Genomic DNA, 15,755 nt, shown 5'->3' with positions numbered 1-15,755 from the left:
CCCTGCTCACCCCACTAATATTCTTAAGAGGGTCTCTTCTCCAGTCTTCATAGAGTAGCTGGAAGTGGGGAGGCAGAAAAAGGTCCTCCTTTCCTTCTACTCTGCAGTTTTAATTTGAAATCTTAGGTACAGTACTGCCTCCAGAGCTCAGAAACTGCTCGCGCTAATGAGATTCCCTGTCGCAAAATGCGCCTAGAAGAACGGGAGTTTTGACCGCTGCACCAAGGTCGTGGGTTCAATTCCTGCATTGCAGGGGGTTGGAGTAGATGGGGTCCCTTACAACTCTACAACTCTATGATTCTAAAGTAGAGGGGGATTCTTTAAATAAGGTGCAAAAGATCCTCAGATTAGGTGCAGCAAACGTTAACACTTAAGAATAAAATACTTAAAAGTGTGCTGCCGGCCTTGGGGCAAGATCCTCGGGGCAAGACTGCTGGGTAGCTGTACTCACCCTTTTCCATATTGGCTTGAGATCAGTGGTTTGTTTGAACTAGAGTCAGAAATACTTGTTGGCAAGGCAAAGACGGGCCTTACTGGCTGCCAATCACAGGGGCTGTTGCTGCACAACCTTATTCCTTTCTGCACCTGTACAGGAAAGCCAGAGGCTCACACTACAAGCAGCCATCAGGGGTGGACTTTGGAGTCTCAAATTTCAGGGGTGCCCTGGGTGATGCCAAATTTTGCTGCCCCCCACCTTCCATTCTACATCATAGTTGTGGCATCCCCAGTGGTGCCCCTGGTGCTCTGTGCCCAGTGCGGCCAAACTGGTCATGCTCCCCTAAATCTGCCTCTGCAGCCATTGTCAGGGACCCGATCAGAATTGGGATCCTGGCATGGGGTGGTGTAACATTTTACCCACAAACACACACACACACTGTGGTCCCAAATCTGGATTGTGGGGCTCACATTTGCTGCAATTAGAGTCTCCCCGCACATGTGATTGCAGGCATGGAGGTCCCTGTGTGGATTTGGGGACACGGGGTGGGGGGTGTCCCCGTCTGGGTCCCAGGCCCTGTACTGATTATTTTGAAAAGAAAAAGCTTGCACTTAGGGTCAAAAATGACGGACATCATGCTTAATTTGGTAGCTCGCTAAGCCCCAGTTTGAGATAACGAAGTTTCCAGTTTGGGCTGGGACCCAAAATCCCCAGATTTGGTCAAGTCACAGGTTATTTTTGACACTCTCCGTAAGTCAGAATGTCTGTTTCACAGAGCTGGGGAGCTATTTGGAAAATAAGCACAAGTGCTCCCAGGAACGGATAGGCTAAGTGTCCAAAGGCATTTTTGTTTGCTTGTTTGTTTTAAACATACATGCTCCTCCCTAAATAAATTTGATTTAAGGGTGGTTTGCCATCAGGGCAGTTTACAATTTGTAAAGAAGGGCTTAGCCCAGTAGAGAGCACACACTTCGAATGCAGCAGGCTCTGGGTTCAATCCCTCCAGGCAGGACTGAGAAAAGCAAATGATTGCCTGACACCCTGGAGAAGGCAGAGGAAGTGGAGTGAAGAGCATTATGTGGGCTGACTGGGGTGGGCTGTAACAAAGAGACAGAGAGCATGGTTGATTTCTCTGTTCTGAGACCAAAGCCTGCTGAGCCTATGGGAGAAGCCAGAGATCTGGAAATGGGAATGTTCTGAACACTCTCCAACTAGAGTCAAGTTGTATATCTGCAAATAAACCACATATCCAAAGGACACCCCAGTCTCCTCTTTGCCCCATTTCCAAAGGAAACACAGACCCTGGGTAAAGCACACCTAGAACTCCTTCAATCATCATAGGGATTGGGGTGGCGTGTAATAAGGCTTTTAAATGTATGGTGTGTATCACACTTGACAGTGATGTTTTGATGTGAAAATAAAGTGTCCCGGTTTTCATTTCTGCAGTTTTGGAGAGTTAATAGAGGCAGTGTTATCAGGCTGCCACAATTCTCCTGCACATCCCCTTAGTACAAAAAAAAGGTAAAGGACCCCTGACAGTTAAGTCCAGTCGCGAACGACTCTGAGGTTGCGTGCTCATCTTGCTTTACTGTCCGAGGGAGCCAACGTTTGTCCGCAGACAGTTTTTTGGGGTCATGTGGCCAGCATGACTAAGCCGCTTCTGGCGAAACCAGAACAGCACACGGAAACGCCATTTACCTTTCCGTCAGAGCGTTACCTATTTATCTACTTGCACTTTTTGGCATGCTTTCAAACTTCTAGGTTGGCAGGAGCTGGGACCAAACAATGGGAGCTCAGCCCATCGCAGGGCTTCGAACTGCCGACCTTCCAATCGGCAAGCCCTAGGCTCTGTGGTTTAGACCACAGCGCCACCCGCGTCCCATCCCCTTAGTACACACCTGTATTATTATTATTATTATTCCTAATCTGGTCTCTTATTGCACTAATACAGCAGTTTTGCAATTCTGACTTTTCAGCTTTACAGCCTAGACATCTGAGATGTGATGATTCCAGGGTACCATCGACAGTTGGGCTACACAAACTCTAGGGGGAACAGCGCCCTATTCTGTTCCTAATCTAGGTACTGCCTTGTTTTTCTGTTCTCGCTCTCAGCTTTTCCTAGGATAGGGAAGGCAAAGGGTGAGGACGGCCCTCTGTTCAAAACTTTCACTGCAGTTCTTATCCAACGCTGCTGCACTACGGATTAACTATGGATGCTTTTAAAAAGAGTCAACAAAACAATTGCCCTCACTCGAGTTCTAAAAATCTGGTGGTGGCAAGCTAAGGTCAAGGTTTCAGAGCAGATGTGGGGAAACCTCTGGACGGCTAAGCGTTGTTGAACTACAACTCCCATCATCCCCAGCAAGCATGACATGGGGATGATGGGAGTTGTAGTCCAACAACGTCTGGAGGGTGGAAGGTTCCCAGTTTGAGAGGCTTGGTGTCAAGCTATTGGCTGTTTAGGGCCGGTACAGGTCAGTATGGCCGGAGACACCTGGGGCAGGAGGGTTGATATCAACACATTCATGCAACAGATGCCTGTCTCCCAAATTTATGATCCACAAACACTTCATCTGCCCAGCCACATGCAGCTTCTGCCTGCCTGCCTGCTCCCTTACTTATCCAGCTACTACAATTTTATCCATTCATATTGCTCACCTGCTTGGGTTTGCTTCCTGCTTTTCCCTCCCTCCTTCCAAGTACCCTGGTATTTCTGCTTCGCCTGAATATTTAGCTGGGGACCAAGATGGGATGAATGGGGGTAGCAACTGAGGACCACCATCACCTAGAGAGCCTGGAGGGAGAGAGAGAGGCAAATGAGGTTTTAGTGCTAGGAATATCGGGGTGCTTTGGCTGACACGAAGGACCGACAAAGGCAAGAATTGGGTGCTTTTACGGCCCATGGAAAGGGAACCTGCCGGAGATATGGGATCAGGTGGTGCTGGGTAGCCAGAACAAAAGGCTGGGCAGCCAGACCCTGTTGATACACCCTGGGTCTGCATCTGCAGCCGCTGCTTTCAAGGACACGGCAAGCGGCTCTTGACATGTTGAGAACAGCATGTCCCTGCGGTGGAGGAGATCTCTGGCTGTGCAGTGTGCATGGATAGAGACACATTGCTCTCTCTGTGTGGCCTCTTTGAGCACTCCACCACTAATAAACCTGGCATGCGGTAGCCATGCATAAAAATGGGGGCAGGGTAGGAAATCAGAGGGAAAGACACACAATTCTCAGTTTCAGACCCTACATGTGTCCCTATTTTCCAGGGACGTCCCTGACTTAGAGAAGCTGTCCCGGTTTCTGATTTGATCCCAGAATGTCCAGCTTTTTATTATGACGTCCCTATTTTCATTGGAGGAATCTTGGAGGGTACGGGGTTATCTGACCCCTGAGCCGTCTGAAGGCAATCATGTATAGGGAAGGGTTTTTTAAAATGTTTTATTATGTTTCTATATATGTTGATAGTTGCCCAGAGTGGCTGGGGTGACCCAATATGATGTGGAAGGGCTATAAATAGTAAAATTATCATTATGTAATGGGATGTCTCTATTGTCATCAGAGAAATGTTGGGGGGGGGTATGCAGTTTATAATTCAAATCCAGGGCTTTTTTTCCAGCCGGAACTCACCAGAAAGTTCTGGCACCTCCTTGGTGGGTGCCATTGCCATTATGAGAGAACAAGGGAGGTGTTCAGGGTGAAGTTCCAGCACTTCGCTTTCTAGAAAAATAGCAATGCCCAAGACTATATACAATATTTTCTTAGTTCAAATGTTTTATTGCCAGAGACCAAGTACAGTGGTACTTCAGGTTAAGTACTTAATTCGTTTCGGAGGTCTGTTCTTAAGCTGAAACTGTTCTTAACCTGAAGCACCACTTTAGCTAATGGGGCCTCCTGCTGCCGCCGCGCCGCCAGAGCACGATTTCTGTTCTCATCCAGAAGCAAAGTTCTTAACCTGAAGCACTATTTCTGGGTTAGCGGAGTCTGTAACCTGAAGCGTATGTAACCTGAAGTGTATGTAACCTGAGGTACTACTGTATACTCTTTACTTCTTCCCCTCTTTCTTGAGTGGTGGGAAAGAAAGGAAATCAGTTTCCTTCAGCCCTAGAGACTTTCTCTCTCTAGGCAATGTGTATGTCCAGTTGATGCACGACCACTGACAGGCGCACCGCTTTTGACCCCAGAAGCAGCCGGGGTGGGGTGTTTAGTTAATAGCCATACAGTGGTACCTCAGGTTACATACGCTTCAGGTTATATACGCTTCAGGTTACAGACTCCGCTAACCCAGAAATAGTGCTTCAGGTTAAGAACTTTGCTTCAGGATGAGAACAGAAATTGTGCTCTGGCAGCATGGCGGCAGCAGGAGGTCCCATTAGCTAAAGTGGTGCTTTAGGTTAAGAACAGTTTCAGGTTAAGAACGGACCTCTGGAACGAATTAAGTACTTAACCCAAGGTACCACTGTATAACCAATTTGCCCTACATAAGGACAGGGAACAGCCTCCAGGGTGATTCTTTTAATGCAGCCAACGTTGTCAAGTGGGTTTTATTGCTGGACTTGAATTTGGTAATCTTGGGTTCAAATCCCTCTTCTCTGGGAAAACAGCTCTCATTCCTCATCATTCCCTTCTCTGTAAAAGGACGTAATGGAGACCTTACGGAGACACTTTCCATTTGCATCCTGTGTTTCTTCTGAGGCATTTGACAAAGCATACATGGCGTTTCTTGCCCGTTTTGTCCTCACCTGTGAGGTAGGTTAGAATGAGGGCCGGGAACAGGCCCAGTGCCACCCTGTGAGCAAACTCTAGGGCTGGCCAGGAATTTCAACCTGGATCACCACAGGTCCTTGATCAGCCCTCTTACCGCTATACCACACTGGCTCTCGGTCGATCGGGGATGGCGGGCACTGGTTGTTGGCATTAGTCCAGGAGTCAGCAAACTTTTTCAGCAGGAGGCCAGTCCACTGTCCATCAGACCTTGTGGAGGCCTGGACTATATTTTGAAAGGAAAAAAATAAATGAATTCTTATGCCCCACAAATAACTCAGAGATGCATTTTAAATAAAAGCACACATTCTACTCCTGTAAAAACACCAGGCAGTCCTCACAAATAACCCAGAGATGCATTTTAAATAAAAGGGCACATTCTACTCATGTAAAAACATGCTGATTCCTGGACTGTCCACAGGCTGGATTTAGAAGGTGATTGCGCCGGATCCGGCCCCTGGGCCTTAGTTTGCCTACCCATGCATTAGTCTGTCTCGAGAGAGAATGGAGTTTGCCTCCAGGGGTGAAGTCAAACTGCTGTGTTAGTAGCACCAAAGTGACCTCGCTGGGGGAGCAAGGCTGGGCAGCGTGTATGAGGGTCCTAGGCTGCCCAGAGAACAGGACCCTCCTCTCGGCCTCACTGGTGTGGTCCAAAGACAAGCAGAGCGTGGAAAAATCAAAATTGGAAACAGAACTGTTAGAGTCCAAAACTGAGAATTTGTCAAAAATGTATAACTTGCTGTTGAAATGGAATACGCAGGATGAAACGGTTAAATCAGCTATGATTAAGTGGGCACAAGATATCGGACACAATATTATGTTTGCTGACTGGGAAAGGTTGTGGACCACCGGTATGAAATTTACGGCATGTAATGCCTTGAGAGAGAATATTATGAAAATGATTTATAGGTGGTACATGACCCCAGTCAAGCTTGCAAAGATCTACCACTTACCAGACAATAAATGTTGGAAATGTAAAGAAAATGAAGGTACATTCTTTCACCTTTGGTGGACGTGCCCAAGGATCAAGGCTTTCTGGGAGATGATATATAATGAAATGAAAAAGGTATTTAAATATACCTTCCTGAAGAAACCAGAGGCCTTTCTCCTGGGCATGGTCAGCCAAGGGGTGCTAAAGAAGGACAGAACATTTTTTATGTATGCTACAACAGCAGCAAGAATACTTATTGCAAAGCATTGGAAGACACAAGATCTACCACTTTGGAAGAATGGCAGATGAAGATGATAGACTACATGGGACTGGCAGAGATGACTGGCAGAATCCGGGACCAGGGGAAAGAGACGGCGGAGGAAGATTGGAAGAAATTCAAGGATTATCTTAGGAAACACTGTAAAATTAACAAACGTTAGATTGACATGGGTTTAGAAGTTAAGTGGTTTTCAGCGGTAATGATTAAATAAAAAGAAAAGAAAGGTTAAAAATTTAATTGAGAATAAGGGAAAGGATTTGCTGATTTGATAAATAGAAATTGGAATACAGAAAGGGAAGGTATGAGGAGGTCGGGAAAGTAAGTCACAAGAAAAAAAAAGAGATTGAAATTATACTTGTTTTTGTTTGTGTTTGTATTGTTGTTTCGTTTATGTGTAAAACTTAAAACTTTAATAAATATCATTTAAAAAAAAAACAAAACAAAGACAAGCAGAGCTATACGTTTGGCACCAGCTTGGCTGCAGGAGGTGCTGGAAGGAGGCGTGCAAGGCACCATCCAACCATCTTGGGAATGACACTCTGGATTTGTTTAGGGTTTACTCCTTAGCCTTTTCTTTTCCTGAAGGTGTCCCGCAAGGCAGTGGAGGTTTAGGATCAGAATTTCCTTCTCCTAGATGGGCTGCCTTCCCAGGTGGATGAGTCCCACCTGCCCATCACTCCCCCCCACAGCACATGCAAAACGCCTTCTTTTTTATAGACATTATTATTATTAAGGTTGGGGGTGCCCCAGAGTGTGGTTGTCTTTGATCGGCTGTAGTGAGATTGTTTTTCTCTCTGTGTGTGTGTGTGTGTGTTTGGATCAGGTTAACCAGATTGTTTCATATGCTGTCGGCAGATTATTGTTGTTGTCATTTTGGACTTTGTATGTGATAAAGGGGAACCATACCAGGGTGAAGGCGTCTTCTTCTATTTGTCCCCATGTCAGTTTCAGATTACTGTATTGGTTAGTTTTTCTGATAAGGCTGCTTCCCATACTATCTGATACCAATGGTCCATGCTTACTCCTGACAGGTCTCTCCAGTGTCTGGCTACGATGCTTCTGGCAGCTGAGAGTAGGTGGGTTATGAGGTCTTTGTGATGTGAGTGGGCATTATTATCTTGGAAAATGCCTTCTAGACCGTTGGACCCACTGTTCCGCTCACTCCACCGAAGCCTGCTACAAAATGCTGTGTGTTAAAGGTGTTGAACGTGGCCGCGTATACACCATACATTTAAAGCACGTATCTTCCCCCAAAGAATACAGGGAACTATAGTTCACCACCACAGACCTACAGTTCCAGGCACACTCAACAAACTACAGTTCCCAGGATTATTATGTGCTTTAAATGTATGGTGCGTGTACGATACGATAATCTTTATTGTCATTGTCCCATACAGAACAATGAAACTGGAAAAAAAAATCTACATCAGACATTCAAAAACCCACAAGCCTGCTATCCCAGCCTGGTTAACCCCCTAAAAACTCTGATACCCCATAATTAAGTACAATATACTCCCATAGAGACTACCTTACACTGCGTTTAAAACCAAAATCGCATTTGGATAGAAACTGTTTCTCAGGCGGCTAGTCCTAGTCTTTATAACTCTGTACCTTCTTCCAGAAGGCAGAAGCTGAAAGAGATCATTTCTGGGGTGCGGAACTTACTGCAGACTTAGTGGGCGAATTCCTGAATTCTAGGCCCTGTAACTGTGTCCCCCTCTTATCTTTGTATTCAGCACCTGTGGACTAATGGTTTCTCTCTCTCTCTCTTGTCTTTCAGGTTTATCTGGGGCAGGGCGTGTGCCCTGCAGCTCGTGTCCCTCCAGGTGGGGGGCATCCATCCAGCAGCCCCACTTCCCTTCTCCCTACCCCTCTGGCCTTCAGCTCCATTCCATGGGGGTGGATGGCATGTATGAGAAGAGCAGAATGCTGAACATACAGAACAGCACGTGGGGCAGCCGCCAAGAGTGGTACCAAGACAGTTTGGTGACAGGACCACCCAACCCTGGTATGAAGGGATGGGGGATGAATTCGATTCAGTTTGCGTTTACTTGCTTAATTTGCAGTTTCTAAAATGATACATCATCATCATTATTATTATTATTATTATTATTATTATTAATTGAATTTATATACCGCTCTATACCCGGGGGTCTCAGGGTGGTTCACAGAATAAAATCAAGGTATGAAACCACAAATTACATAATAAAAACAAAATCAACCCAATAGCTCCCCCCCAAAAAACCCCCACACATTTTAGAAGGGCATAGGTTGTAAAATCGGATCAACCAAAGGCCTGGTTAAAAAGGAACGTTTTTGCCTGGTGCCTAAAGGTGTATAATGAAGGCACCAGGCAAACTTCCCTGGGGAGAGCATTCCACAGACGGGGAGCCACTGCAGAGAATGCCCTGTTCTTGTGTTGCCGCCCTCCGGACCTCTCAAGGAGAAGGTACACGAAGAAGGGCCTCAGAAGATGATCTCAGGGTCCGGGTAGGTTCATATGGAAAGAGGCGGTCCTTGAGGTATTGCGGTCCTGAACCATTTAAGGCTTTATAAATCAAAACCAGCACTTTGAATTGGGCCTGGAAACTAATCGGTAGCCAGCGCAGTTAGACCAGGATCAGTGTAATATGCTCAAACCATCTTGCTCCGGTGAGCAACCTGGCTGCTGAATTCTGCACCAGCTGAAGTTTCCAAACCGTCTTCAGAGTCAGGCCTACGTATAACTCATTGCAGTAATCTAACCTTGAGGTTACCAGAGCACAGACAACAGTAGTTAGGCTATCCCTGTCCAGATAGGGGCGTAGCTGGGTCTACATGAACAGAAACAAGGCCAGTGCTTTTTTTACCCTATAAAAGTACCAGTACTCACCAGCAAGCAGGCAGAGGGGCCAGCATGTGGGGAAGGGGCATGGCCTGAGGCCAAGGCTGAGCGGTGAGGGCAGATTAGCTGCTTGATGCTCCCTCGTCCGTCCACCCACCTACTGGGTTCTGCCACACAGGTGAACAGGCCTCTGTCGCCCAGGAAGGAGGCAGCAGGGCTCCAGGAACCTGTCAAAGCATCATGTCTCTTTCTCTAAGGTCAGCAAAGGCTTCCCGGGCTTGGGGAAGGAGGCATGAAGCTCTGACAGGCCCAAGAACCCTCCCACCTCCCCCTCCCCAAAAAGGTGACGGTTCTGCGTACTGTTGTGTACTGCCAGGAAAAAAGCCCATCCTTTGATCTCTGCAGTCCTCTGAGCTTTGCAGTTCTCCAGCCATGCAATGTGTACATAAGTGCATATACTAGGGTAAAGTGTGCATTAAAAAATATACGAAGAGGGCAGGGTGTCATTAGGGAAATTGCTTTGTGAAGACGATGATGGTGATGGTGATTTATTTCTGATACCCTGCCCATCTGACTGGGTTACCCCAGCCACTCTAGGCATTATAAAAACAAGACATCAAACATCGAAAGATGTGTATGTTATGCGGAATTGCATATAAACATGTATGTTTGGAGAAATCAGTGCTAAAATGCTGGTAAATTTTCATGAGGACGTGTGTGTGTGTGTGTGTGTGTGTGTGTGTGTGTGTGTGTGTAAACTGCACTGAAGGTTGGAAAAATGAGAAACTCAGATTGACAAATTTGCCTGCCTCTTTCTGTCTGTATAGATCTAGGTATTAATGTTTATTTATATGCCTGCTCTTCCCAGGAACTCAAGGTGGTGCAAATGGTTCTTCCCTCCTAATTCTATCCTCACAGCAACCTTTGAAAGGAGGCTAGGCTGGGAGAGAGTGAGCAGCCCAAGGTTACTTACTGAGCTTCACAAACACACACAAAGATTGCCATTTCCTGCAGTCTGGAGAGTATGAGCTAGGCTTCCCGAGGGGCTAGATCAGGCGTGGAGAATCCGTGACCCTCCAGATCTTGCTGGACTACAACTCCCATCATCCTCGATTATTGACCAGGTTTGCTGGATCTGATGGGAGTTGGAGCCCAAGAACTTCAGGAGGGGGCACAGGAGAGTTCTCCATCTCTGGGCTAGCTAAATGTTGGTGGACCACTGTGAGAACACGGATGATGGACTCAACGAGCCATTGGCCTGGTCCAGCCAGCTCTTGTTATGTTCTTGAACTGGGATTGGGTTGATTTATGGAGGATGTGCCTCTACAGTGGCTTTATGGAGCAGTATGCCTCTGTAGAAGATATGGAGGCAGTGAGAGATTTTACTTTTTTGGGCTCCATGATCACTGCAGATAGTGACAGCAGTCACAAAATTAAAAGACACCTGCTTCTTGGGAGAAAAGCAATGACAAACCTAAATAGCATCTTAAAAAGCAGAGACATCACCTTGCCAACAAAGGTCCGTATAGTTAAAGCTATGGTTTTCCCAGTAGTGATGTATGGAAGTGAGAGCTGGACCATAAAGAAGGCTGATCGCCAGAGAATTGATCGTTTTGAATTATGGTGTTGGAGGAGACTCTTGAGAGTCCCATGGACTGCAAGAAGATCAAACGTATCCATTCTTAAGGAAATCAGCCCTGAGTGCTCACTGGAAGGACAGATCCTGAAGTTGAGGCTCCAATACTTTGGCCACCTCATAAGAAGAGAAGACTCCCTGGAAAAGACCTTGATGTTGGGAAAGATGGAGGGCACAAGGAGAAGGGGACGACAGAGGACGAGATGGTTGGACACTGTTCTCGAAGCTACCAGCATGAGTTTGACCAAACTGTGGGAGGCAGTGGAAGACAGGAGTGCCTGGCGTGCTCTGGTCCATGGGGTAACGAAGAGTCCAACACAACTATACAACTAAACAACAAATGCCTCTGTAGTTGCTGGGGAAGTGGGATGAAGGGTTGGCACCTTCACATCTCCATCATGGACTTCTCAGTGGCATCTGTTTGGCCACTTGGGAAGCAGGATGTTTGACTGCACAGACCTTTGGTCTGAGCCAGCAGGACTTTCCTTATATTCTTATACCACAGACTTCAAATTATTACCCATTGAACCCAATTGGAATAATACGGGATAACTATTCCATATTGTCCTACCCATAAGGGTTCTTCAAGCTGAGTTCCATGCAGTGCTTGCTGTCACTGAGATCTCTGCTAAGTTGCTTGCTTATTTAGCAATGTTACAGCTATAGAGTTGGAGGACTTCATCCAATTTCTGATGAGAAAGCAAAGTTGGCAAAAGGTCAGGAAAGCAACACAGGCTCGAGGCCCATTCAACATCAAGTCCCAAACCTTTGATGCTCTCCTGCTCCCGAAAAAAAGGAAGATGGCTGTCAAATGCTTGAAGCAGGGTTTTGAGCTCTAAGGCCAACTCTAAGGCGAGTTTCTCCTCTATAACCATCCCTTAGCACTTGTTTTTATCCTCTCTTCCATTTTACTTCTTAACTCCTACCCATAAGTAGACAAATATTCTCATTCACATCTCACATACACATCCCAGAAGTGGAGAACTAGGGTCCTCCAACTTATTATGGTAATAGAATCTTCCTTTTCATAGTTTTTTAAAAATTAAATAAATAGTATGTTACTAGTCCTCATCACTCTAGAGATCTGTTTGGAAAGTGGCTAGAGCAGCAGTTCTCAACCTGTGGGTCCCCAGATGTTATTGGACTACAACCACCCAGCATCCCTGAGCTCTGGCCTTGCTAGCTAGGGGTGATGGGAGTTGTAGTCCAACAACATCTGGGGACTCACAGGTTGAGAAAGGCTGGGCTAGAGGGACACTGCCCTCCCTCAGTGAATCACCAATCTCACTTGAGCATTTGCCCCTCGGTGGTGCTGTTGGGCGCCAGCAATCTTTGACAGCAGCAGACTGTTCCTTTTTTTTCTGATGCCAGATCAAATGTACTTAGTACCGCTAAGTTGTGAGGCATTCATTCATTGGGGTGGATGAACATCCCCAATGTTTGGATTTTTTTGTGTGTGGGGGGGAGGTTGTTGTTGTTGTTTAGTTGTTTAGTTGTGTCCGACTCTTCGTGACCCCATGGACCAGAGCACACCAGGCACTCCTGTCTTCCACTGCCTCCCGCAGTTTGGTCAAACTCATGCTGGTAGCTTCGAGAGCACTATCCCACCATCTTGTCCTCTGTTGTCCCCTTCTCCTTGTACCCTCCATCTTTCCCAACATCAGGGTCTTTTCCAGGGAGTCTTCTCTTCTCATGAGGTGGCCAAAGTACTGGAGCCTCAGCTTCAGGACCTGTCCTTCCAGTGAGCACTCAGGGCTGATTTCCTCCAGAATGGATAGGTTTGATCTTCTTGTAGTCCATGGGACTCTCGAGAGTCTCCTCCAGCACCATAATTCAAAAGCATCAATTCTTCGGCAATCAGCCTTCTTTATGGTCCAGCTCTCACTTCCATACATCACTACTGGGAAAACCATAGCTTTAACTATACAGACCTTTCTTGGCAAGATGGAGGGGTCCTTAATGAAATCCTCAGCCCTAACCTCCTGACTCCTCTTGCTTTTTGCTAACCCATGAGGTTCTGCAGCCTTCTAAAACAATGAGAACTGTCACCACATAACATAAAGGGGGCTGGACTGGATCCCTTACCACTTGAGCATCGAACACTTCTGCCTAGAGCCTCAATTCCCACAACAGCCTTGTGTGCCGCCCAGCCTAGTATCTAGATGAGATATACTGCTCTTTCCTGCTCCTCCTTTCCCAGGCCACAGAGTTTCAGGAGGTCCATCCTGTTTATTGGGAGAGTTTATCTATCATTTGTAGATGAAAGAGGAAGTGCTCCAGATTGACCCCTGTGGGGAGTGATTGGTAACATCTGGAGATACTTTGAGTGGTTTCCTATTATTAATAATAATAATAATAATAATAATAAATTTACTTAAACTTATTAGTCACTTTTTTACTTTACAAAAAGTAACTCAAAGCGACTTACAGGCATACATGAGAATTTTAAGACAGCATAAAATTAATCAGAGGATAACTTTAAGACAATTGCTGCTGAAATTCTAAGTTTATTCCTGTGGCTTATTGCTCTCTAATAATGAAACAACTCATGTTGTGATAACCCCTGACAACTGCTGCTATCCTTCATGTGGCTGAGTCAGGTGTCACAGATAATAATAATAATTTATTATTTATACCCCACCCATCTGGCTGGGTTTCCCCAGCCATTCTGGGCGACTTCCAGCAAAATATTAAAATACAATAATTCATCAAATATTAGAAGCTTCCGTAATCAGGGCTGCCTTCAGATGTCTAAAAGTCAGATAGTTGTTTATTTCTTTGACATCGGGGGGGGGGGGCATTACACAGGGCGGGTGCCACTACCGAGAAGGCCCCCTGCCTTATTTCCTTCCAGCAGATAAACCAAACGTTGGCGGGTGCAGAACTGATAAGATGCCTTGTTAGTGACATAGCCTTCTGTCCCCTCCAAGACTTCCAGGAAGCAAATATATGGCTTTTCATCTATTGTCTGAAAAACATGTCCAAATTATTTGATAACCAAATAGCCTGTGATTTCATGGAATTGTAGAGTTGGAAGGCACCACGAGGGACATCTAGTCCAACCCCCTAGAATTCAGGAACCTTTTGCCCAAGGTGGAGCTCGAACCCATGACCCTGAATTTAAGAGTTTCATGCTCTAGCAACTGAGCTAACTCTAAATATGCTGCACAATCTCTGCGGCCCATTTTGTGTCCCTGTCCAGCTGGCGCCTATAGACCCACCCTGGTTATTTTACTTCTGATCCCCTTGATCCGCTAGATCACCCACCCGGTCTGGAGGAATCTCTCCTGTTTGGGTTTCTTTCTTCCAACCTGCTTCCAACCTTTCCATTCATTTTACTCCGTTTCTGCATCGGTTTGCAAACATTATTTTTTCGAAAACGTCAATGTGGAAATTTGTGTGCGTTTTCGTTTTCCTTCTCTCTGAACAGATGTGCCTTCTCAAGCAAGTTCCCCAAACACAATGCATTTTTATCAATTACCACACCCACTGTTATGCATGCTTTCGCACATATACAGTCATACCTCGGGTTGAATGTGCTTCAAGTTGAGCGTTCTCAAGTTACGCTCCGTGGCAACCCGGAAGTTACGGAGCACATTGCTTCTGGATTTCACCGCTTGCGCATGCGCAGATGCTTAAAATGATGTCATGCGCATGCGCGGAAGCAGCAAAATACGACATGCGCAGATGCACAGTCGTGTCTTCCGTTCTATTCAGGATGCGAACGGGACTCTGGAACGGATCCCATTCGCATCCCGAGGTACCACTGTATGCCTCTTTTTTTGGGAGGTGCACATTCTTTTGGGTTTGATGAACTGCGTTTGAAAATGCAGAAAAGCACAGATTTTGAAGGACAGCTGTGCTTGGGTTCTCAGTGCAACTTGGATAGGGTCGCGTCTGAACATATTTCTGCCCTGTTCCTAACAACCCACACCACTTCCACCCCGATGTTCCAGGTTCTGTTATCGTGTGGTCCCCATCTACAAAGACAGGCCATGCTACTGCTGTTTCTCTGTGTGTGTGTTTTTCTCTATATGTGTTCGTCCATCTGTGCTGTTTTTAGATCCTATGCATGGCCTCCCCTCTTCTGACTTCCCTTCACTCCTCAACCTCTCCCCCCTCTGCCCCCCCCCGCATCAACCACCACCACCGCCCCCCCCTCCCACCTCATTTCCCCTCCGGGCTTATACAAGTGTGTTTCCTCCTTCTGCATTCTGCAAAGATCTCTCAGCAAAAAAAAAAAAAAGAGAGAGAGAGAAAGCAGAGCTTATGGGGATGTGGGGACGGAGCCGGGGCAAGTCATGGGGGGGGGGTGCATTGGGGGCTGGGGCGGAAAGTGGAGCAGCGGGGAAAGGGGGAAGGGATCCTGACAACACTATGTCTGGGCCCGGGCCAAGCAGAGACACTCTTCACCAAGGGGGCCTTTTGGATCTCATTGCTTCGGGGGCTGCAAAGGACTCGGGGAAGGGGGGGGGCAAGGGAGCAGGCAGTGTCGCCTCGCATTAGAGCACTGCGGCTGATGCCGTGGCTGTGCGTCGCCTGCGGAGATCTGAGTGCCTGGCTTCGCGGCGGCAGAAGAAAGGTCACCGTTCAGACCACATCTCCCCTGGGATAAAAAGGTTAAACCCTCGTGGGCTCCCCGAACCCACCCACCATCCCCCTCTCCTGGAGACCCCGGTCCCCAAACCCGTGGTCTCCCTTGCACTGCGCCAGCCACAAAGAAGTGTCCCCCTCCCTTCCGTGCCCAACTCAGGAAACGCAAGAAAGACGCTTCGCTGAATGAGAACTTCTTGTTTGCAAGAGGCCTGAACTCTTCAGCCTCATCGGCTCAGCCTCTCTCTCTCCCCTTCCTGCCTCCATTTGTTGGCTTTCCTCTCCCCAACTCTTAA

At 46.8% G+C, this 15,755-nt stretch overlaps 1 protein-coding gene across 4 annotated transcripts in view; it reads left to right on the top strand.

Annotated features, from left to right (window-relative positions):
* The window catches only part of LOC307200895 (paired box protein Pax-6-like), a 50,480-nt gene that overhangs the window by 19,784 nt on the left and 14,941 nt on the right, over window positions 1-15,755 (top strand). For all 4 annotated transcript variants that reach the window (XM_079949943.1, XM_079949942.1, XM_079949944.1 and 1 more), the window contains exon 3: window positions 8,187-8,414. In XM_079949943.1, the coding sequence (XP_079806069.1) occupies window positions 8,300-8,414 (115 nt within the window). In that variant the 5' untranslated portion in view covers window positions 8,187-8,299. The remainder of the gene's footprint in view (window positions 1-8,186; window positions 8,415-15,755) is intronic.

This window comes from Podarcis cretensis, assembly GCF_951804945.1.
Source record: "Podarcis cretensis genome assembly, chromosome: 13".
Taxonomy (NCBI): Eukaryota; Metazoa; Chordata; class Lepidosauria; order Squamata; family Lacertidae; genus Podarcis; species Podarcis cretensis.
This window is presented reverse-complemented; position numbering and strand designations above follow the sequence as displayed.